Source organism: Podarcis tiliguerta, assembly GCF_965153285.1.
Source record: "Podarcis tiliguerta genome assembly, chromosome: 9".
NCBI classification, from domain to species: domain Eukaryota; kingdom Metazoa; phylum Chordata; class Lepidosauria; order Squamata; family Lacertidae; genus Podarcis; species Podarcis tiliguerta.
Window position 1 is genome coordinate 64,844,211 of NC_139542.1, and position 24,885 is coordinate 64,869,095.

The 24,885-nt window shown below is 42.1% G+C and overlaps 1 protein-coding gene and 1 long non-coding RNA gene across 2 annotated transcripts in view; one reads left to right on the plus strand and one right to left on the minus strand.

Moving 5' to 3' along the window:
- The window catches only part of LOC310657419, a 98,299-nt gene that overhangs the window by 67,298 nt on the left and 6,116 nt on the right, over window positions 1-24,885 (plus strand). The gene's annotated exons all lie outside the window — the stretch shown is intronic.
- ANAPC4 (anaphase promoting complex subunit 4) overlaps window positions 1-24,885 on the minus strand; it is a 34,900-nt gene that overhangs the window by 9,089 nt on the left and 926 nt on the right. Inside the window, exons 2-23 of the mRNA XM_083458154.1 lie at window positions 23,556-23,723; window positions 22,444-22,549; window positions 20,977-21,109; window positions 19,770-19,844; window positions 18,651-18,677; window positions 18,510-18,554; window positions 16,225-16,309; window positions 14,947-15,057; window positions 13,945-14,028; window positions 12,519-12,605; window positions 11,068-11,132; window positions 10,926-10,968; window positions 10,769-10,845; window positions 9,026-9,126; window positions 8,897-8,948; window positions 7,525-7,580; window positions 7,128-7,174; window positions 6,703-6,759; window positions 5,358-5,414; window positions 3,088-3,181; window positions 1,938-2,035; window positions 284-345 (exon numbers count right to left, since the gene is read on the minus strand). Of these exons, the coding sequence (XP_083314280.1) occupies window positions 284-345; window positions 1,938-2,035; window positions 3,088-3,181; window positions 5,358-5,414; window positions 6,703-6,759; window positions 7,128-7,174; window positions 7,525-7,580; window positions 8,897-8,948; window positions 9,026-9,126; window positions 10,769-10,845; window positions 10,926-10,968; window positions 11,068-11,132; window positions 12,519-12,605; window positions 13,945-14,028; window positions 14,947-15,057; window positions 16,225-16,309; window positions 18,510-18,554; window positions 18,651-18,677; window positions 19,770-19,844; window positions 20,977-21,109; window positions 22,444-22,549; window positions 23,556-23,663 (1,670 nt within the window). The 5' untranslated portion in view covers window positions 23,664-23,723. The remainder of the gene's footprint in view (window positions 1-283; window positions 346-1,937; window positions 2,036-3,087; window positions 3,182-5,357; window positions 5,415-6,702; window positions 6,760-7,127; window positions 7,175-7,524; window positions 7,581-8,896; window positions 8,949-9,025; window positions 9,127-10,768; window positions 10,846-10,925; window positions 10,969-11,067; window positions 11,133-12,518; window positions 12,606-13,944; window positions 14,029-14,946; window positions 15,058-16,224; window positions 16,310-18,509; window positions 18,555-18,650; window positions 18,678-19,769; window positions 19,845-20,976; window positions 21,110-22,443; window positions 22,550-23,555; window positions 23,724-24,885) is intronic.

The following is a 24,885-nucleotide window of genomic DNA, read 5'->3' on the forward strand; positions in this document are numbered from 1 at the left end:
AGGGAAGCGAACCCAGTTCACTAGTTACGAGTCTACCACTCTTAACCACTACTCCACACTGGCACCCTTGACTACCAAACCCACAAATAGTCCCATGAAGACTGAGCATGCTCAGTGGGTACGGAATGGTGACTTACTGATGGGAGGAAACAATGGGAAAGAGAGAATGGAGAATCCTGGAAGACAACGTGGCTGTTAAACTCAGAAGCAATACTCCAGCACTTCCAACATTTTGTTCTAAGTCAAACTGGGGAAAAGCTATTCCTTATTGCAAAAGCCCTACCTTTTGGATGCTTTGTACAAAGGCATACAAAACGCCTCATGCACGGATTTTCCAACCACATCCTAGAGAGAAGGACGAAAAGCATTAAAGCAGTTGGGAGAAATTACCGTATTTTTCGCTCTACAGGACGCACTTTTTCCCCTCCAAAAATGAAGGGGAAATGTGTGTGCGTCCTATGGAGCGAATGCAGGCTCCTTGGCTTCAGCGATAGCAACGCGAAGCCTCCAAAGCGCAGAGGCAGAGCTCCCCCCACGTTCCAGAGGCTTCGCGTTGCTTTCGCTGAAGCCACCTGAAGCCCCCGGAGCGCAGGGAACTCCCACTGCGCTCTGGGGGCTTCAGGCAGCTATCCGCAAGCCTTCGGAGCGCAGCAGGAGTTCCGGCTGCGCTCCAAAGGCTTGTGGATAGCCGTCTGAAGCCTGGAAAGCGAGAGGGGTCGGTGCACACCGATCCCTCTTGCTCTCCAGGCTCCGCTTCGCTGGAGAGGCGCTGCACAGTTTTCCCTCTGCGCAGCGCCCCTTCAGCAAAGCGGGAGGAGAAATGGAAGGGGCTTCGTTTCTCCTGCCGCTTTGCTGAAGGGTCGCTGAGCAGAGAGGGGGAGAATTCCCCCCCCCCCCGTTCTCCCCCTCCTATGGTCCGGTGCATCCTATGGTCCGGTGCGTCCTATAGAGCGAAAAATACATTAGTCGCAGCAACACACCCACCGACACGGAAAGAGCAAATTTGGCCCAGGACTGTGAATGCAACAGTAGATAGAACCCATGTATGTTTTAAGCCCTGTGAGATTACTATTCTAGCGTTCAAAACAAACACAGCGGAAGCTGACTGCCCACAGGACACAATCTAGGTAACAACAACAAGAAAGGATGTTTCAAGTTTATGCAATGCTGTGAATTCTAGTGGTTTTGCTTTATGAATCTCGTCCTTCTTTCGCATGCATAAAAAGAATGGAAATCTTAAGGCCAGATCCAGCCTGGGCACATGCAGTCACAGCTGCTGTTTGCCTAAATGCTGGCAACAGTCTTGGGCATACTATTATTCTTATTTATCACCCTTCATCACAAGATCTCAGGATGGTTCGCAGGAAAAAAATATTAGGTAAAAACACAAGTAAACAGTCAAAACAGAAGCAACAAAATAATAACCCCCCCTCCCACAAGCACATTTAAATGGTTATAGAGTATTGATCAGCCTTATGAAAAAAAGACAAATACAAAATGACATATAACAATTAATAAGAATTTAAAACCACCCCACTCCAAATAACCAACACCCACCCAAGTTAAAACCATTGAGCCATAATCTGTGGAGGACTTAACATTATTGCTCTATAATTCTGGGCCATGAAGAAGAGACCTCACACTCTCTCACTCAAAATGCAGAATGTTATTATTAATAATAATAATTTCATTTCTATACTGCTTTTTATTTTTAGAGGGAGGGAATCTATTAATGCTACAAATCTGGGAGTTTGAACCCCAGCAAGTCTATTTAGCAGGGAAAAGGGTGTGGGCAAGCCACCGCCTACAACTCTGGCATTTCGGCCGACGGTTGGATTCCGCAGAGGGCAACTTCATTCTTGCAACCTGCTTTTAAAACCAGATGAGAACGGCGTTGCTTGCCGAAACTCAAACCCGATCAACGACCGAATACTTACAGCCGGCTTTTGTAGGCACTGGTCGATAATTCCCTCCATCCGCCTTTTGACAAAATGCAAGGACTTCTGAGGGTAGTATGGAAACAGCAACGGGCTTTCTGGAAATAAAGAGGCCAATTAATTACGCTTGGATGAAGTTAGATGGACCTGTGAACTGAAACGCTGTTTCCCCAATTCACTCCTATTAAGGCAAACATTGCCAACAAAGGTCTGTATAGTTAAAGCTATGGTTTTCCCAGTAGTGATGTATGGAAGTGAGAGCTGGACCATAAAGAAGGCTGATCGCCAAAGAATTGATGCTTTTGAATTATGGTGCTGGAGGAGACTCTTGAGAGTCTCATGGACTGCAAGAAGATCAAACCGATCCATTCTTAGGGAAATCAGCCCTGAGTGCTCACTGTGAAAACAGGATGTCAAAAACTGGGTTCTGAAAGGAAAATATTTTGGTACAGCATACTTCTTAGGGTTGTGTCTGTGCTAGATACACCCAACTGGTGGAAATGAAATTCACATTCAAATGTCACAATTTCATCTAAAGAAATCAGTTATTGGTGAAAAATCAACCTAAGATTATATTACAGAGACTGAATGAAATGTTTAAATGGAAGGACTGGGTGATTTAGTTTGGCAGCTCCACCTCAACTGCCTTCCCCTTTTGAACAAACACACTTGCTAAGAACAATAAAGGTACCCCTGCCCGTACGGGCCAGTCTTGACAGACTCTAGGGTTGTGCGCCCATCTCACTCTAGAGGCCGGGAGCCAGCGCTGTCCGGAGACACTTCCGGGTCACGTGGCCAGCGTGACGAAGCTGCTCTGGCGAGCCAGAGCCGCACACGGAAACGCCGTTTACCTTCCCGCTAGTAAGCGGTCCCTATTTATCTACTTGCACCCGGGGGTGCTTTCGAACTGCTAGGTTGGCAGGCGCTGGGACCGAGCGATGGGAGCTCACCCCGCCGCGGGGATTCGAACCGCCGACCTTTCGATCGGCAAGCCCTAGGCGCTGAGGCTTTTACCCACAGCGCCACCCGCGTCCCTTTGCTAAGAACAATACATATTGCTAAATCTATACTGTGCCATATTAAACAACTGTACTTGAATGCTTGCAGCCTCATCATCTTCAGCTCATCTGGTAATAAGAGAATGAAATACCTTTGAGATGGTTGCTATTTTGGAGGAAGTTAAACCACTGGTTTCCTTCTGTGTTAGGTGGGGACACGAGGTCATCGTCCTCATCTTTCAAATACTGGAGAACAAGACAAGACAAGTTTATATCTCAACGATGCTGGGAAAATATAACCAGACCTTCCGATTTCAAATAGATAACCTACTAAAGAAAGTTTTGTGACCTTTTTCTCAGGGCTTTAGAATGTGTTTTATTTTCCAGGAATCAGTTTACTCAAAATAACCTGTTATCTTAGTTTATCAGAGATGGTTATAAACCTTTGCTCTATGAAACTATCATCTACAACTAGACTCTCGTGATTGTGAGGAGTTACCGTATTTTTTGCTCTATAAGACGCACCAGACCACAAGACGCACCTAGTTTTTGGAGGAGGAAAACAAGAAAAAAATATTCTGAATCTCAGAAGCCAGAACAGCAAGAGGGATCACTGCGCAGTGAAAGCAGCAATCGCTCTTGCTGTTCTGGCTTCTGGGATAGCTGCGCAGCCTGCATTCGCTCCATAAGACGCACACACATTTCCCCTTACTTTTTAGGAGGGAAAAAGTGAGTCTTCTAGAGCAAAATATATGGTAATTAAATGAGCAATTTGTTCACTCTCCTTCATGAAGAATCCAGAGTAAATGGAAGTGCTTGTGTATAATTACGTATTCCTTAACTTTGACATAGTAAATGCTTTTTTAAAAAGTTTTTTGGGACTACTGTTCTCTCAAAACAACTTTTTAATTTACCAAGGGATTTACAGAGAAATTCTGCAAGTGTCTACTCTGAAGTAAGCCTCACTGAGTTCAATGACACATACTTTTGAGTAGACATTTATAGAATGTCACTGTAAATCTTTCGGAGAAAAGAATAACTCTCCCTCCCTCCTGCTTGCTACTTTCCCCTGCAACTTGAACCCTCATCTTTGCAGCTGCTCAGAGGCTGAGCTGTTAAAAAAACCTTCAGGGGACATAAAATGTCTTCTGTTCTTAAGACTTTTGGCAATCCCAAGGTTTTCTTCAAATCTGTTTAGGCGGAAATTCTAAGCATACTTGCTAAGAAATAAACTCCTCCAAAGGAAACGAGATCTTACCCCCTCTGAGCAAATCAAGTAGGACGGAATGACCGATTCTTTGCAATGAGGTGCATCTGCTGAGAATGCTGTCTGGAGAGATTAGGGTCTGCTATCAAGCTATTGGCAAGCCCAGCTCTCTTTTGTTAATCTTTTATACTCTTCTGTAAGAGGGTGACTCAAGAGATCACTTCTGTGATGCAAGGCAAAGGTCAGAAATGGAACCCCCCCCCCTGAGTTGCTGCACATCTAGAGAACAGAGAAGAACTGGAGGGTTCCCCATTGCAAAGGTTTCAGAGTAGTTTAATGCTGTATTGTGTTTTTAATATTCGGTTGGCAGCCGCCCAAAGTGGCTGGGGAAACCCAGCCAGATGGGTGGGGTATAAATAATAAATTATTACAGTGGTACCTCTGGATGCGAACGGGATCTGTTCCGGAGCCCCGTTCGCATCCTAAAGCAAACGCAACCCGTGTCTGCGCGCGTCGCGATTCGCCGCTTGTGCGCATGACATCATTTTTGCGCGTCTGCGCATGCGGCGAAACCTGGAAGTAACGTGCTCTGTTACTTCCGGGTCACCGCAGAGCGCAACCCGAAAATATTCATCCAGAAGCTACTTCAACCCGAGGTATGACTGTATTATTATTATTATGTGACAGTTTCTGCCGTGTCTGAGTTATGTAAATAGGTAAGAACAGCGTTTTGATGAAGGATCATTTAAGTCACACCTGCGTCAAACTGGTGCCACTTGTACCCAGCCATCATCAGAACAGCCGACAGCATCCCCCAGGCCAGTTACATTTCTAAACCACACGGCAGCACTGAGAAAATTCATGCATATTCTGGGGGTTCAGAGGAACACACAATATAGGCCAGCAGTCAGTGAGACGCCTCAAGGAAGCCCATTAGCATAGTCTGAAGGCCCTGACCTATTTTTGTTCTCAATATTGTTTCGATTTACCGTATGTTGTTATAAATATTGAGTGTAAGGAGTGGGAAAGCTTGCCAGCGAAGCACGTTCGTTCACATAAATTCATCTGATTTGCTTAAACGGATTCCAGAATGCCGAATGTGGCTTTACAGAGCGATAGGCTATCCCTGCCATTAGCTCCGACCTGCAAAAGATATTTCCTTCAGCAGCTCATTTGCCCACCTCCCTGTCCTAATAAAGAAACTTGATTCATTACCTGACCAACTCTTTCTACATTAAAGTATTTCCCTTTACGATTGTAGAGCTCAGGTGCCTAAAAAACAACAACAAACAAACATGGAATGCAATGTATATTTTATTTTAAGTGGAAACGTGAAGAATTATTAAGATAGCTAACTCCCAAGGCCCCACATTCAATTATATCACAGCCTCGGTGGGATATGTATCAGAAGGAGACAAGTTAGCTTCCAAATACCCCCAGGCCTTGAGATCTGCAGTTGGTGGCGAAATAGCGCAGAGCCTTCTCCACAGTGGCACCCAAATTATTGAACTGCCTCCTGATTGAGGTATGATTGGCCCCCCTCAGTACTGTCTTTTTGGTACCCTTTTAAAAATACAGTAGATTTATTATTCTAGTTAAGAGAACCGAAACACACAAACACACATGTGTATATATTTGAGAAATACTACATAGCAACTTTATACTATATAGATTACATGGATAACTGTTGCCCTGGAATGTTATCATTCCAAAATAAAATAAAGACCATTGCTCTATCCGTTCATGACTTTCTCTGCTATAGTATACATCAATTTGGTCATTATTCCAGGCATTCCCATTTTTCCAATCCATTCTGAAACTAAAGGGGTTGCATTTGTGTTCAAGCTTTTGCAAGAAGTACTCTCACAGCAGAAAGCAAATGTAATGCTACTTCCAGGTCCTCTTCCAGTACTGAGTTCTTACAATAACTGAACAATGGCATATTGGGTTATCCAATTATTTCTGTGCTGAAATTACAAATTATCCTCCCCCAAAAATAGGTGTATTGTGTCTTCAACATTTACTTGGTACTGCTAAGTGTATTTGACTTAATCGGGGAGGTGTTAAGAACTATTTGTATAGTAGCATTTTATAGATTCCCCCCCGCCCCCAGTACCATGGATATAATATTGGTAGTAACTTAAGTCTTCTAGATTTTTTTTAAAAGCACATTTATTTCCTCAAGCTGCGGGAAAAGCTGAGCCACTATAGTTTTACCTGTTTTGAGTCTGAAATGTTCTCTGTCATTAATTTGTATTACTATCAAGTTTTATTTTGTTTTAAGATGTTTCACAGTTATGTTTATATAGTGTTATAGACCACCCTGAGATTTTTGGAGGAAGGGTGGTCTATAAATAAATCACAATAACCCAAATGCACATTTCTTTCTCCCTTCAAATGTATGAGCAGAAATCTGCTTTCTAAATTCAGATCTCCTTTGCTGACCTGAACAGATGTATCTGTTTGCTTTCACTTGAAAGAACAAAAACTCCAAGTCAGCTAGATCATGTGCAAATGTAATAATTTACTCACAGTAGCCAGTCAAATAAAAAAAACTTACCTCATTGAAATGTTCAGTAAGAAAATCAGCAACAAAAGTAATATCTTTCTGAGTCATCTTTGAGAAACAAGAGGAAAAAATTCACATTTTAAAAATCAGCTGCCAAAATTCTGCAAGCAGGAGCATCAAAATTAAAATCTTTCTCTTTAAAAGAACATGAAAATTACTGAATACAAAATAATTATACAGTAGCAGATCAAACAAGAAAACACAACCCTAATTAACATTAAAATGTCAATAATACTCTGCGAGCAACCATGTCAATTTTATTATTTGTCAATATTTAATTTAGTTAAGGGGGCTAGATATCACTGGATTGCCTTTTTTGTCGTTGTTGTACATTTCTGATTGGATAGGGTGTTATGATATTGCCTTTAAATACATGTAGGAAATGGAACATACATGACGAAGCACAGAAATACTACCTTGTTCAGCTCTGGAGGGACATGATCTTCTGACATCCTCAGCATGGCTGGAAAATTAAAAAAAAAAAAAAAAAGATTACCAGGACAGTGCAATAATTTCCATTCCACCGCCCTCGCTTCCAAAACAGAGGGGCTAGCAGGGGCTGGGACAGAGCAACGTGGAGATTCGAACCGCCAACCTTCTGATCGGCAAACCCAAGAGGCTCAGTGGTTTAGACCACAGCGCCACCCACGTCCCCTTACCCAACCTATTACAGCAGAACTAACCATGCTCCCTGGTGGCTAATAAGCTAATAAGATTCAGCCCTGTCCCTTCATGTGCGTAGGTTTCCATTTTCCAGTTACGCTTCATGAAATCGAACCCTGGTTTATATCATTAGCACTAATTTTTCCTCACCTACATATAGCCACCGGAAAAAAGCTTTGAAGTTCTTCATACTGCTGTCTATAACTCTGTAGAGAGAAAGAACAGAAAGGTCATTAAAACCTATTCCAAATGCTGCCCTGACTGAAAGGTGTTTCACCTCCCTCGTTACAATTTCCTTCCATGTGAGCAGTTCCACACCCTGAAAGGTACGTCATCGCTTCAATATCATTAATATAATGCAACCTTATAAATATGTTCATCAGACGTTACTAGCTTGCAACTTTTTTGCTAGTCTGTTCCACTTCTATAGAGAGAGGAGTGAGAGGGGAGGGGTCTTTCCCTCTTCTAGCAAACTTCTTGCTGGAATCTTCATTTTTAGCCTATAAAGGTCCAGGATTCTGTCCCTTTTTGCATCTGTCAAGAGAGAAGGGATGGGCTATTCCATCCTTCCTCTGCCAACCTTGAATTCTATGTACATATGCAATTCCTGGCCTCTTCTGGCTAGTGCTTAAATACAAGTATGTTATAGTGCTTCTGAAAAGTCATAGTGCTGCTTATGCACTATCAGTAATATTTACAGCAAAATATCAAAAAAACGAAGATCATGGCCACTAGTCCCATCACCTCCTGGCAAATAGAAGGGGGAGAAATGGAGGCAGTGAGAGATTTTGCTTTCTTGGGCTCCATGATCACTGCAGATGGTGACAGCAGCCACGAAATTAAAAGACGCCTGCTTCTTGGGAGAAAAGCAATGACAAACCTAGACAGCATCTTAAAAAGCAGAGACATCACCTTGCCGACAAAGGTCCGTCTAGTTAAAGCTATGGTTTTCCCAGTAGTGATGTATGGAAGTGAGAGCTGGACTATAAAGAAGGCTGATCGCCGAAGAATTGATGCTTTTGAATTACAGTGCTGGAGGAGACTCTTGAGAGTCCCATGGACTGCAAGAAGATCAAACCTATCCATTCTGAAGGAAATCAGCCCTGAGTGCTCACTGGAAGGACAGATCCTGAAGCTGAGGCTCCAATACTTTGGTCACCTCATGAGAAGAGAAGACTCCCTGGAAAAGACCCTGATGTTGGGAAAGATGGAGGGCACAAGGAGAAGGGGACGACAGAGGATGAGATGGTGGGACAGTGTTCTCGAAGCTACCAGCATGAGTCTGACCAAACTGCGGGAGGCAGTGGAAGACAGAAGTGCCTGGCGTGCTCTGGTCCATGGTGTCATGAAGAGTCGGACATGACTAAACGACTAAACAACAACAACAATTGGTCAGGATCATCACAGAAAGGTGACAGACTAAATTGTATTTTGGACAACAACAAACTTTTGCTCCCAACATTTCAACAGGAAACCAAAGTCTAAAAATGCTTTGCATCCGACAAGGTAGATGAATACGTACTGAAGCAACTCATTTGCTTTAAGGATGAAGGATCCCACCGCAGTAATAGCTTCTGTAAAGAGAGAACAGTTATCTAACATCAGCTGAGTTGGCGATCAACACGCTAGCCAGAAAGCTAATAATACGTACCTTCGATTCCTGTTGCATCCAGTCCAAGAGATTCATACTTTTGTTTCCACAACGCCATTCCTTTCAGTTCACTGAGATGGTAAAGCAAAGCCTCTGAGCCGCTAGCAAAGCAAGGCAGCAAAAACATTTCAGTGAAGGAGCTGTCATCACACTCAACATTGCATCATTATTAAAGATCAATAATCTGGAATATTTGACAGACTGAAGGAAACCAAGCAAAATACAAGTGATTTATAGTTTATATATGATGTTTGGTCCACGGTTACTCCTGACATGAGAAAACTTGGTATACTTATTTGTACAGCAGTATTCTTGTTTATAAAACCCAATAAAATAAATAAGAAAGAAAGAAAGATGTTTGGTTTCATTCTGCTTTTAATTTTAATGTTGCTTTATTATGCTGTTAGCTAACTTGACAGCTCCACAGAGTTATGCTTTGCTGGGGTAAAAGTAAAAAAATAAGTTTAAATTCTGCCTAACTAGGTTGTTACTCGTATAGTGTGATATATGAGTGTTAATAACACTTTATGCAGACTCAATGAAATCAATAAATCCAGTGATTTCAAGGGGTCTACTCTGAAAATGGCTAATGTTGGTTATCACTCATACTCAGCCTAAGCTAGGATTTCCTTGCATAAGTGAGAAGTATTTTAGCAATTTTTCTTCCGTGGAATGGGAAGGTGGCATATTGGTATATTTAAACATATAGAAACAAGTTTTATTAATAGTCTAGCGGAGAAATATCAACCTTTCTAAACCTAAACCTTGGGAAACCCAATTGCTCAGCTGATCTCTGCAGAAAGCAGCTTTGTCAGCCCAATACACTGCACTTTGCTGAGCATAGGGCTGGCAAAGCCACTTGCATTGTGGTTCCCACGTGTTGCACAAGGGATGGGCTGGTGGGTGTGGCAACCCTCATGGCAATCATCCAGCATCATTATGATATTAGGTAACAGGCAAATTAGCTGCCACCTGTCAAGAATTGTCCTACAGAGGTGAACGATCTGACCTGCTGGGCCAAAAAGGTTCCCCATGCTGAGTTAAAGGTTCAGTAACATATGTAAGGCTGCTAAGTTGACCTCCAATGTGAAAAACAATACAGAAATCCTACAGCAGGATTCTGAATGACATTTTTTAAAAGATTACCTGGATTTAAACGACTACATACTTGAATATATTTTAAAAGGGAAATTGGGAAAATCTGTAAGAATGTACAACCACTATTCTGTTCATGTGTAATGTTTTACACAGCATATCATATTGCTATATACATTGATGCAGCAGTACAGAAAATCCATTTAAGTAAACTATTGAATGAATTCAGAGTTTGAACATTACTGAGCAAGTAGTTCCTGCTGTTGAATAGTTTCCTGTGCTTCATGTTGCATTTTCTCAAGCTTTCCTAGGGCTACTGACTTTAAAGGTAGCAGCTTTGGCTTGCATAACGCCATAGTAGTCACATTTTCTACTGCTAACATCCCTTGCTTGGGCAGCACTTCCCGAAATTTTAAATCAGACATTCTTCTAGTGGCAGAATTGAAGAACAATCACCACCAATCTGTCTTGCCTCCCTGCTTCTATTTGCCGGGCTCAGCTGCTCAACCCACAGCGGGGACCACCATAGCAGCCCAAAGGTGGCGGCGGTATTTCAGCTGACTTAAGCATCAAATGTATTCGAGTTTTCTCTGTTCCATAAGTTCCTATATTTATTTGCATCCCTCTCAACACAGCATGAGATGTTACCTTTGCAAGTGACTTATGACAAGCTTCTGAATACTGGAATAAGAGGATTCCATGGACTGGCCAAGTTTCTTTAAGCCCTGTTGGAAGAGACTTTGTTTTTAGCAGCGTAGGTCAATCAAAAGGCAGTAACAGTATTTTGACATGTGCACTAGTATACCTTTACTGTGAGCTGATTCATAAGCAACGCCTGAAGTTCAAGGCTGTATAGGGAAAACAACACCACCACACACAAATTTCACTTTGATTGTGAGTGCAACGCAGTAAACAACTCTGATGAAAAACAACTTCCTGCGCAGTACCTTGCTTTGCCCCATAACAGCAACTGCATAAATTCGTCTTGAACGGACGTCGTTGTGTTCTTTTCCTGCAGATTGAAGGTGGCAATACAAACACATTTAATTGTGATTCAAGGACCCGTTACCCGCTTGGGAATAATAAAGACACGTGGACACAGCACATTAGGTTAATGGGCTAGAAAAGGCCACAACTTTATTGATTACAGCATGTGAGAGGTATTGGCTTAGGCATTGGACAACCACAAATTTTGACTCCATCCACTCAGAGAGGTGAGCCTGATGATGGTAAACCACCAGTAGGGGGAGCCTGTTGATGCAAATACAACTATAAGTTATGTCACCAGGGGTCATGCCATGGCCCCCCGCCACACAGGGCATCGGACAGGATCCACGACCGCCAGATTCCTTTAACGGAATACCCATAAGTGAAGGGGTAGGCAATGGCCACACCTTGCCCTTCCATACACCAACAACACATTCCAATGCCTAACAGCCAAATACCAAGAAAGTTGTGACGATTGCTACGAGGTAGGCGGAAAAAACCAAAAGACCGGTGCCAATTTGCCAATTGGAAAAAACTCCTACCAGGCCCCCTGGGCAACCGGGGTGACCAACCATGGGTCCATAGCAAGGTCAAGCGAACAGCTAAGCCCTAAAGGGAGTGGTGGGTGGGTGACTTGAGGAGATCGGCGGCGCAATGGCGGGGAGAGCTGGCGCGGCCGCATTTCAGCGGCTAAACCACGCCCCCAAGCTGCCACCCGATTGGGTGTTCTTCTGGGGGGCGTGGCGCGCCGGCGATGGAGCAGGGCAGGGTCCGTAACCCCAAAAAACACAACCTGAAGCGTCTGCAACCCAAGGTATGCCTATACGAATCTGTATTTTATTCTGAATCCATTTTATGGGTCGTTCAACTGCAATAAAGATTATTATTACAGTGGTACCTCGGGTTAAGTACTTAATTCGTTCCGGAGGTCCGTTCTTAACCTGAAGCACCACTTTAGCTAATGGGGCCTCCTGCTGCTGCCACGCCGCCGGAGCACAATTTCTGTTCTCATCCTGAAGCAAAGTTCTTAACCCGAGGTAATATTTCTGGGTTAGCGGAGTCTGTAACCTGAAGCGTATGTAACCCGAGGTACCACTGTATTATTTCATTATCCATATATAATAATAATAATTTATTGCTTATACCCTGCCCATCTGGCCAGGTCTCCCCAGCCACTCTGGGGGGCTCCCAACAGAAAATTAAAAACACGATAAAATATCAAACATTAAAAAATTCCTCACCCTCTAGACCAGGCATGGGGGAACGGTGTCATTATAAGTGGACTACCTAGTCTTGAACAGAGCATCTGCAACTGTGACAATAACCTGTTCCTATTCTTCACATGGGAAAAATATTACAAGAAGCAGTATTAAAATAACGATCACCTAAATTGGAAGAGTTTTCACAATACCTGCACAAATTTGGTTAGCCGTGAATCCATCTGCATCAGTATTTCTTCCCAAGCTTCACACATACATGTCAGCGACAGCTTTATATACTGTTTACAAACAGAGAAAGGACAGAAATGCCTACCTTTTTCTATAGTATTGGAAACAAATGCAATTTTGCAGAAAGAAATCTGCCGTAATAATTAAATTCAATCAACCAACCAACCGTAATGCATGGTTTTCATTACAATATTTTAAAATTACACAGTACCATCACTATCAAAACCAGATAAATGCATTTTAGAACTGCATACAACCAATGTTAATCATATTTAAAAAAATTCCTTCTTTCCTCCGATCCTAGATTGAGTTAAAACAGAATTAAAACACATTGGCAGCCTGATCTTCACTACATTTACTTGGAAGTAGTTCAAGGAAACTTATCCTTAGGACAACAGTCTAATTTTAATAATAATAATAATAATAATAATAATAATAATAATAATAATAATAATAATTTATTATTTATACCCCACCCATCTGGCTGGGCTTCTCCAGCCACTCTGGGCAGCTTCCAACCAAAGATTAAAATACTGTACTATATCAAACATTAAAAGCTTCCCTAAACAGGGCTGCCTTCAGATGTCTTATATAAGTCTGGTAGTTGTTGTTCTCTTTGACATCTGGTGGGAGGGCGTTCCACAGGGCGGGCGCCACTACCGAGAAGGCCCTCTGCCTGGTTCCCTGTAACTTGGCTTCTCGCAGTGAGGGAACCGCCAGAAGGCCCTCGGTGCTGGACCTCAGTGTTTGGGCAGAACAATGGAGGTGGAGACACTCCTTCAGGTATACTGGACCGAGGCTGTTTAGGGCTTTAAAGGTCAACACCAACACTTTGAATTGTGCTCGGAAACGTACTGGGAGCCAGTGTAGGTCATTCAAGACCGGTGTTATATGGTCTCGGCGGCTGCTCCCAGTCACCAGTCTGGCTGCTGCATTCTGGATTAGTTGTAGTTTCCGGGTCACCTTCAAAGGTAGCCCCACATAGAACACATTGCAGTAGTCCAAGCAGGAGATAACCAGAGCATGCACCACTCTGGCAAGACAGTCTGTGGGCAGGTAGGGTCTCAGCCGGCGTACCAGATGGAGCTGGGAAACAGCTGCCCTGGACACGGATTTGACCTGCGCCTCCATGGACAGCTGTGAGTCCAAAATGACTCCGAGGCTGCGCACCTGGTCCTTCAGGGGCACAGTTACCCCATTCAGGATCAGGGAATCCTCCACACCTGCCCGCCTCCTGTCCGTCCCCCCCCAAAACAGTACTTCTGTCTTGTCAGGATTCAATCTCAATCTGTTTTCTCAAAGATGGATCAATTTAATCTAGACAAGTTAAACCAAGTGGATTTAATCCATTGGGACTGCAAAATGGGCCAGAGAATTTTAATACAGTACCTGCAGGAGAGTTGAAATGTGTGTGAATTTTCTAGCCATTCGGGTCACTTCTGGTAAATAGGTTGAGAGCAAACTGGTGTCCAACTATAGCAGGAAGAGAATAAAATTTACACCACCAGGGTTTTTTTGAGCAGCCCCACATATAATGCGTTCGAGTAATCTAACCTAGAGGTTACCAGATCATAGGCAACAGAAGTTAGACCAAGCCTGCCCAGATAGGGGCAGGAATTGAATTAGTCCCATTTTTTAGCAAAAGGTGAAAATGCGCAAGGTTTTCTCTAAGAAAAGATTAGAAGGCACGGCCTTTTATTTTTCATGGGGAAGGAATGCCGCTGAAACTTTTATATAATTTTAAAATATTTTTATTAAGTACAAATTAGAAAACATACATATTCACAACAAAAGAAAATACAAAAGAAAAAGAAAATACATCTAACCAAGGGGAAAAAATTAGAGAATATTTTGTCTCTTTTCATATTTACAGTTATTTATACCTCTATAAAATGCTATTCACAATAAAGCAGTGAAATGAAAGATATCAGAAAAAAGAAGAAAAGAACAACGAAAAAATAAAGAAGTAAAAGAAAAAGATCATAGGTGAAAATTTTTAAAAGCAGATAAGTACTCACAATACATAGCCGTTTCCCATCTATATTTATATTCAACTGTATAATTTCATCTTGTCCTTATCTACCTTAAATAAAGTGGGTAAAAAAAAAAAAAGACTTCCACCGTTTACCTCACACGTTTTTAATAATCCGTTCGTTAGAACCTCTGTTCTTCATATTTTCCCTTTGGATTTCCTTAATGTCTCACTTTGTATTTTTTATATTACGCCACTGAAACTTATAAAATGCCATCCTAGCAAGCCAAATTTCAACACAGCTGCTCAGAAATATTCCGAATACATCCACTGTAGAACGGAACTGACAAGGATGATTTACCCCAAAAAACAACCCAGAGCAAAACATTGCCGCTAAGTATTTCTGCAGTTTTACTCACTTGGAAGTATGTTATTTCTGGCTCACTTTCTGGAGAAACTTCTACTTTTGTAATAACTGACAAGGATTTCAAGTCACTTGATAAGCACAAAGTGAGGCAAGAACCAGTCACCTACAAGAAAACGATGCAAAGGTTATACACCTAATTTTCTTCGTATTGAGGAACAAATCACGTTTCATACGATTAAAACTGTATAGTTCTTTTCCTCCCCGGTTTCAAAAGCACATCGCTGAGTGCGCAGGATTGCAGCCTGTGTGCATTTGCTAAAATCTGTTTAAAATACAGTGGTACCTCAGGTTAAGTACTTAATTCGTTCCGGAGGTCCATACTTAACCTGAAACTGTTCCTAACCTGAAGCACCACTTTAGCTAATGGGGCCTCCCGCTGCTGCTGCGCCGCCGGAGCCAGATTTCTGTTCTCATCCTGAAGCAAAGTTCTTAACCTGAAGCACTATTTCTAGGTTAGCAGAGTCTGTAACCTGAAGCGTATGTAACCCGAGGTACCACTGTACTATTACACCTCACTGAGAGCAAAAAAAATGTGTATTTTTTTTATTCACCATTAAAGAAGCTCGTCTTAATTATACAGTGCAATATGTTTTGATTAGTGTTTCCTTTTTCCATGTGTGCATGTAGGGATGTGGGAGCCTGGGAGGAAAAAATAACTTTGGGGAAGAAATTTTGTACCTTTAGAGCGGTCGAGTTTGTGTGGCGGAGAGGCAACTTTAAATGTTGCATGATAGCACTACAAATATAGCTTTTTCCCCAGTATAAGGATGCAGTGAAAAGAAAAAAAGTTACATTCTTGTCAGTCTTGTGCTGGTGAGGAGGAGGAGGAGTTTGGATTTGATATCCCGCTTTATCACTACCCGAAGGAGTCTCAAAACAGCTAACATTTTCCTTTCCCTTCCTCCCCCACAACAAACACTCTGTGAGGTGAGTGGGGCTGAGAGACTTCAAAGAAGTGTGACTGGCCCAAGGTCACCCAGCAGCTGCATGTGGAGGAGCCAGGAAGTGAACCAGGTTCACCAGATTACGAGTCCACCGCTCTTAACCACTACACCACACAGGTTCTCAGGGGGGTTTTGGCTCAGCGGCAGGTGATGTACTTTGCCTGCAGAAGCTCGCCGCTTCAATTTTTCAAGAGCCAACTCTCTCCTTCCATCTTTAGAAGACTGATTTTAAACATTTAGAAGCGAGATTTATCTAAGTAGATCTATTGGGAAGCTGTGGAACCACACTCTGCAGAAGTGTGGTGGGAATTGCAAGACCTACTCACCCCCGTTACTGTAGCTATCTTGTACATCCCATAAGCGTAGATCTCAATAAACCCAGCATTGCCCCCAAGAACCAGAGCATTCAGCCTAAAGTTTAAAAGAGAGAGATAATCAGGGCACGGAAATTAAGAAGCACTCTTATACATTAGCAATCCTAACTGCCTGTTTATCTGCTTAAAATATTTATACAACAGCCTTCATAAAATTATTATTATTATTATTATTATTATTATTATTATTAAGCATTACCTGACATTTTCAGAATGTAAAATTACAATTCTTTGGTTTTCCGAAAGCAGTAGACCTAGGAAGCTAAATGTTGTCCAGTCACAAAAATTGTAGCAGATTTGAATTCTTTACTCAAAACATATTTCTAAGACTGAAGAAATTTGCAAAAATTAAGTTTCACCCACTAAAATGACATGTCCTATTAGTGTGCCTTTTACTCAGGTTGAGACGGAGAGACATGTAAGGCAACTTACTGTTTAAAAACTACCACTGCTTATCCCCCAGAAACTGATATTAAGACGTTTACCGCCTTTGAACCTGAGGAGTCAGAGAGTTTAGCTCTTGTGCTCAGGAGCCCTTGATGGATTTCCTCTCCGCTAATTTGTCTTACTCTCTTTTAAAGCCATTTAAGTCAGTGCACACTGCCACAGCTTGCGTGATTTGCAAGACGGGAAGAGAGCAAAAGTGCAGCAGGCAAAAATTCAGATCCGAAGGCCCCTTCTAATATTTTCATATTTTCGTTCCCAACTTCAGGAACACACCAGAGCCAAAACAACTAAATGCTGCCCTCCACTGATCAACTGAGTAAAGTACTCTTCTCAAACTTTTGGTTGCTGTTAGACTGTAACTGCATTCTCCCTAACCTTTTGCTGTGTTGGCTTGCGGTTAATGGGAATTAACATAAACTGGAGCACCAAGATGAGAAATTTCTTCTAGAATCCCCCAAATTATTTGGTTCTTATAGGGACAGAACTAGGGACGAGGGTAGCACTGTGGGTTAAACCACAGGGCCTAGGACTTGCCGATCAGAAGGTCAGCGGTTCGAATCCCCGCAACGGGGTGAGCTCCCGTTGCTCGGTCCCTGCTCCTGCCAACCTAGCAGTTCGAAAGCACGTCAAAGTGTAAGTAGATAAATAGGTACCACTCTGGCGGGAAAGTGAATGGCGTTTCCGTGCACTGCTCTGGTTCGCCAGAAGCGGCTTAGTCATGCCACATGACCCGGAAGCTGTACGGCGGCTCCCTTGGCCAATAAAGCGAGATGAGCGCTGCAACCCCAGAGTCGGCCACGACTGGACCTAATGGTCAGGGGTCCCTTTACCTTTATAGGGACAGAACTACCTAAATTGTATAGAAATTTATTCATGTATGTGACTATAGCAGCAAGAATGTTACTCTCTCCCAAATGGAAAGAAGCAGAAGTCCCAGCAAAGGAAGAATGGATACAGAAACTTATGGAATGGCAAAACTGACCAGAAGAATAAGAAATCAAGATAAACTTTTTTATATATAAAAGAATGGAAATGGGTTTATTGAATATTTACAGATAAACTGCAAACAGATAAAAACACTGGCAGGATTATTGTAATAACCTGGCGGTTCCCTCACTGCGGGAAGTGAGGTTACAGGGAGGTTACAGAAGGCAGAGGGCCTTCTCGGTGGTGGCGCCCACCCTGTGGAACACCCCTCCATCAGAAATCAAGGAAATAAACAACTATCTGACTTTTAGAAGACATCTGAAGGCAGCCCTGTTTAGGGGAGTTTTTAATGTTTGATGTTTTATCGTGTTTTTAATATTCTATTGGGAGAGTGGCTGGGGAACCCCAGCCAGATGTGCAGGGTATAAATAATAAATTATTATTATTACCTGTAGTTTCATAAGAGTTTATATTTAAAGTGGACATGCAGAAAATATTAAAAAATAAATTTAAGGAACAGCAAGAAGAGGGGGAAGGAAGCCAAACTTTGAAATGCTAAAATGATTGTAAAATTAATGAAATGTATAAATTTGAAAAGTATAAATAAAAACTTTTTTTAAAAAAAGGAAATCAGAACTTCTTTCATTCTCAGTATCAACAACATAATTTGGAAAGCTGTTTGTTTGCTATGCATTTGGACACAATTTAAGAGATTGTAAGCAAATTTTGCATGATGGGCTGAATGTTTCAAAACTGCCCTGGTTTGTTGTTTGTGTGTGTTTTTGGCTTCTTAGAATTCCCAAGCAACTGATTCAAGGCTGCTGGTTATACATAAACCAAATTAGAGTAAAAAATTAATTTACCTGACATCTCCCATGAGTTTCATAATCTCATCTGATTTTTCTTCACTGAAACGTAATATTTTAAAATATCAGTTACAAAACGAAACATGTTATGTCCTCATAACTAAAAATGAAAAGATAGAAACAGAAAATGAGCCTCACCTGAAAATTTTTGCAGTGGTACTGTAGCTATGTTTCAAAAAAAGGGAAAATGTCAGCACATTCAATGATATCTTCTTAGTAAGAATCACACATTCATGTAGGCCATAGAAGGACAACCGTACGCATGTCTTCTCCTAAGTGTGCAGAGGATTGCAGCCTTACTTTGGACGCAACCTTCATGTAACCCAATGGTGTTTACTTTTGAGTAGACATTCTTAGCATTAGCATAAAGAAGTAGAACAGGCTTCTTCAACCTCAGCCCTCCAGATGTTTTGAGACTACAATTCCCATCATCCCTGACCACTGGTCCTGCTAGCTAGGGATCATGGGAGTTGTAGGCCAAAAACATCTGGAGGGCAGAGGCTGAGGAAGCCTGAAGTGGAAGATGCCTGGCAACCAAGTGACATGTTTTCTTTATGGTATCAACGGAAACCAACACAGTAAAAACATTCAGGATCAACTTCAGAAAATGAAATTTATACATAAAAAAGAAGCTTCAGTCGCTGATCTACTCAGAAGGCCTGCAAAAACCTATGTGGTGGACCTGTAAAAGGGTAAAAGAGTATTGGGAAATAATCCATAATGAATGGGGGGGAACGTTTTAAAGTACTTTTCAAAAAACAGACAAACCTGAGTCCTTTCAGTTGGGGATAATTCAGACGGAAATTCCAGGTGTCAAAAATGGCTATTTACGTATGCTACTACTGCGGCCCGTGTTTTATTAGCCCCGAAATGGAAAACGAGCGAGGGCCCAACCAAAGAAGAATGGCAACTTAAACTGATGAAATATGAGCAGCTTATAGAATAAGAGAAGAAGAAGAATGCATGTTTAAAGAAGATTGGAAAATGTTTATATGGGGGGGAGGAATTGTATACACTTGAAAACGTTGGCAGCATTAAGATAAATTCAAGAGTGTAAATAAATTTTGATAGATGTAATAATGGACTACTGAATGGTTTAGTCTGTGTAAAATATGCAGGGATTCGTGATATGCAAAAGGAACCATGGAAAGAGAAGAAGGGAAGTCACTGATATTTTACGGTTGCTTAAATGAATATTTTTAATTGTTAAAGACCCCCCACCCCACAGATAGCATAGCTTGAAAGCTCAACACTTACTTCTTTGGCAATGCTGGTAGTTTTGGAAGAAGAAGATTAGACTCGTCCTCAGCATTATAAAAGGAAGTGAGGACACTGAAAGGGAAGACAAAAAAGACTCTTTGGGTTATGCCAAAACTAAAATGACAAAAAAAATGACAGGTTGGAAAGTCAGGTGGAAAGTAATACCATATTCTAAAATGTCTGGCTTTTCTCCTAAAAATAGCTGTATTTAAATACAGTTCTTTCACAGGAGTTATCAAGCTAAGTTAAATTTTAAAATGTGGAAGCTTCATCAGTTAGGAAGTTTCTCTTGTTCTAGGTTAGCTTTCACACGGCACAGATGTGCTTCTATGGTTTTTTTAAGCACATTCCCATCATTTCTAGGATATTATTGAATTTTGATTTCCTTTAAGTACAGGACACATTACTGAACTTTTTTTTTTAGGCACAGATGGAGACTGATCTTCATTTAAAAATCCCAGCTGTTTATATTGCAAATTGTGTGACAATTATATCAATACAATGGATAATGTCCAATGAATTCATACTCAAAATAGACCAACTGAAATCAGTGGACTTAAACGTTCATTGAGTTCTGCTCCAAATACAAGTTCATCAGATACCAACCAGTATTAAAAGTAAAAGGTAAGGGAAAGGGAAAGGGAAAGGACACCTGACCATTAGGTCCAGTCGTGACCGACTCTGGGGTTGCGCACTCATCTTGCTCTATAGGCCAAGGGAGCCGGCGTTTGTCTGCAGACAGCTTCTGGGTCATGTGGCCAGCATGACTAAGCCGCTCCTGGTGAACCAGAGCAGCACATGGAAACGCCGTTTACCTTCCCGCCGGAGCGGTACCTATTTATCTACTTGCTCTTGACGTGCTTTCAAACTGCTAGGTGGGCAGGAGCAGGGACCGAGCAATGGGAGCTCACCCCATCGTGGGAATTCGAACCACTGACCTTCTGATCAGCTAGCCCTAGGCTCTGTGGATTAGACCACAGTGCCACCCACGTCCCATAGTATTAAAAGTAACTTATATTAAAACCCAATAGTCGTACACATAATCATAATGCAATGGAATACAGAGGAAGTTCAAACTTCCCAGAAAGCTAAAGAAAGCTCTCATTTTTTGTAAATTTGCAAATGTTTCCCTGTTTGGCAACTGAAAGGGATTTGCACCAGAGGTTGCCAGATGAATGGCCATCATTCTGTGCCTCGTTCCTACCTGCTTTCTTCTGTAACTTCCATCCAGTGCATGTAAGTGATAGGAGCATCTACTGAGAAAGAATGGAGGCTCTCTGGTTTCTCCACGTCACACAAGATAACTTGCTTAGTATCCGCAAGTGCAAAAGCCAAAACTGCAGAAGGAATGGGGAAATGGTAAATACACAATGCACAAGAGACCACCTCTTCGGTACATGCCAGTGATGAAAAGCAATGGACATAACAAACCATGGTTGAAGCAAACTGTGACGTTACCATATGAGAGTGCTGGAGTTGAAATAGTTAAACAGGTTACCCAATCAGAGCCCAGGGGATGGAGTCAGAGGGACTATAAAACCAGCTCTGGGAGGGGTGAAGGAAGAGTTTGTTGGGAGTTGGGTGGTTGGTTGGAGTGGGAGTGAATTGGGATAGAGTCTGTGGGTAGGTTGAGTTAGGGTAGCGACATAAGCTGAGTCAGAAACAGTTAGGGGCTAGGAAGACAGGTAAATATCTGAGAGGTGGTTTAGTGAGGGAGAGCAGGTAGCGGAAGTTATAGGTCTGGATAGGCACCCCATGATTGTAATTAACTGATACCGTTTATGAAACCACACGCTTGTTAAACTGCAATAAATAAACAGAAGTTTATGTTCCAATTTAACCCTGACTGGATTCAGTATTGTGCCAGGTAGGGGCTGGGTGGTGGCAGGGAGAAATCAAGTGGTGGCACAGGGATCAATAGATGGTGAAAAGTCCAGGGACCCTGTGTGATCGCCACACAAACCCTGGTTGAGCGCAAACCAGAACCATCACTTGCTGTCGGCAATACGCCAAACTGAGCTGCATTGTCAAAGGACTGCCCTTTTCAGGGTTAGCATTGTCAGCTTTTTGAGAGCGAACGAATGACACGTTCCTTCGATTTAAAATTTAAACAACTATGAATAATCATAGTTTAGAGGTCCCGGGCCCTAAGGAAGTCAGACTATCCTCCACCAGGGCCAGGGCCTTCTCAGTGATGGCTCCGACCTGGTGGAATGCTCTGTCCCATGAGACCAGGGCCCTGCAGGATTTAACTTCCTTCCACAGGGCCTGTAAGACAGAGCTATTCCACCTGGCTTTCAATTTGAACTTTGCCTGATCTTTTATTCCCCTTCCTTCCCTCCCCATTTTTATGAAGATTACCCACTCTGGGATCCCCTAATTCTCCTCGCTGGCCCAAACAGGACTAATTTAGCCAATCTAGCCCTGGTGATCATCTAATGTTTATTGGATGGATTCTCCCCCCCCCCCCAAATTTGATTTTGAATTTTGAATTTATTGTTATTCACGTTTTATACTGTATTTTATGCTGTTTTTGTTGCATCAATTAGGTGTTTCAAATTTGTTGTTAGCCGCCCTGAGCCCGGTTTTCTGAACCGGGAAGGGCAGGGTATAAATAAAAATGTATTATTATTATTATTATTATTATTATACACTATTTGTTGCACATTACTTTTGCCATCTGGCCTCCACGCAAGGGCCGTCACTTCCTTCCCGGTGCTTTCGCTTGGTGGCAAACTCCACAATCGCTGGAAGTTTGCAAGGCGATGAAGCAAAACCTAAAAAAGGCATTGAGAAGAACGGTAGAAACATTCAGACTTCCTCTCTACAGAGAAAGCAGAGTACAAAAGGAGGCTGTGATCTTATGAAACAGCTTAAAAAATGCAGTTAAAAAAAGAAAAGAAACCCAATTTTTCCCCAAAAACACACACAGAAAAGCTTATATTCTAATCTAGAGCTGATGTATCCTAGCTGATTTTATCTGGTACAGTCCAATAGCTTTTATTAGATTTTTAAAAAACTGTTCTTAAAAATCTAGGTGTACAATGGATTGCGAGTACATAGGAGAAAGGGAAGGTAACAAAATCAATTAGGCTTTTCTTGCTCCTGTTTTTTAAAACATGAAGTAGTGTTAGCTACTTGTTTAAAAGAAGAATGTAGAAATTAGCATGCCCTTCCCCAATATTTGTTTCCAGAACTGTTTTGAAGCAAATACTTACTATGATAACAAAATGCTAACTTTGTGATTACTTACTTTCTTCAACCAACTGAGAGATCATATAAATTTTCTGGTGGGTTTTCTACAAATGTGCCCCCCTTGCCATTTGAAAGCAGACTTAAATTTCAAAAATGTTTGTTTGTGTGTGTGTGTTTCTGTTCCATGCATGCGTGTTCCATTAATTCCCATGCATGAGTTTTCCATTAATTTCCTTTGACTAGCATATAACTTATTAAATGCCACTAAAATCTTAAAATGCAAAAAAACAAACAAAACCAAGTTTTATTCACAACTCTGGAGATATTTTAATGACATATTATTTTTACAAATAATATGATTCTTGCCCCCATAAGGTAGATGCCATGTTAGGGTATAAGAAAGCAGCAAGACAATCGCTTGGTAATTGCCATCTCGTTTAGCTGACAAATCTGGTTCCATCTTGTGTTATGTTATAAAGGATTCACAGAACTATTTTTTATACTAACTCGTTTGAGACCAGACTCAAGACTTTTCAAAAGTTTACCACTGCTACATACTGCTCTCTGTAGTGCATTTGACCACCTTACCTCTCCAACTTTGTTTGCAAGAGCGATCAAATCCCTCTTGGGAGACCAGGCCATAAAAATGACTTCTTGAGGAAGCTGTTTTTCCCCAACCTGCCGAAAAGCAGGCATAGCGGCAGCGATGACTCCACAGAAGCAGGACAAATAATAAAGATCGGACGTGTGGTGAACCTGTAAAAGGGTAAAAAGAGTATTGGGAAATAATTTATAATGGAAAATGAGCGAGGTCCCAACTAAAGAAGAATGGCAACTTACAACTGATGGAATATGCAGACCTAAGCTATAGAATAAGAGAACAAGAAGAACATATGTTTAAAGAAGATTGGAAAACCTTTACTGAATATATGGAGGGGGAATTGTATACATTTAAAAACGTTGTCAGCATTAAGATAAATTCAACCGTGTAAATAAGTTTTGATGGAAGTAATAATGGAGTCTGGAGACACAATGAGGCTGAGGGTACATTCTATCATATGTGGTGGGCTTGTAAAAGGGTAAGAGAGTATTGGGAAATAATTTATAATGAATTATGTTATTTTTTAAGTACTTTTCCAAAAAAAGAAAACCAGAGTCCTTTCTGTTGGGGATAATTCAGACTGAAATTCACAGGTGTCAAAAAAGGCTATTTATGTATGCCACTACTGCAGCCCGTGGGACGCGGGTGGCGCTGTGGGTAAAACCTCAGTGCCTAGGACTTGCTGATCACAAGGTCGGTGGTTCGAATCCCCGCGGTGGGGTGAGCTCCCGTCGTTCGGTCCCAGCTCCTGCCCACCTAGCAGTTCGAAAGCACCCCTAAGTGCAAGTAGATAAATAGGTACCGCTTTATAGCGTTTCTGTGTGCTGCGCTGGTGCTGGCTCGCCAGCTGCAGCTTCGTCATGCTGGCCACGTGACCCGGAAGTGTCTTTGGACGGCGCCAGCTCACGGCCTCTTGAGCGAGATGAGCACGCAACCCTAGAGTCGGACACGACTGGCCCGTACGGGCAGGGGTACCTACTGCAGCCCATAAAAGGGATGTGGGTGGTGCTGTGGTGTAAACCACAGAACCTAGGGCTTGGCGATTGGAAGGTCAGAAGTTCGAATCCCCGCAACGGGGTGAGCTCCTGTTGCTCAGTCCCAGCTCCTGCCCACCTAGCAGTTCAAAAGCACATTAAAGTGCAAGAAGATAAATAGGTACCGCTCTGGTGGGAAGGTAAACGGTGTTTCCGTGCGATGCTCTGGTTCGCCAGCAGCGGCTTAGTCATGCTGGCCAATTGACCTGGGATCACTGTCTGCGGACAAACACCGGCTCCCTCAGCCTATAGAGCGAGATGAGCGTGCAACCCCAGAGTCGTC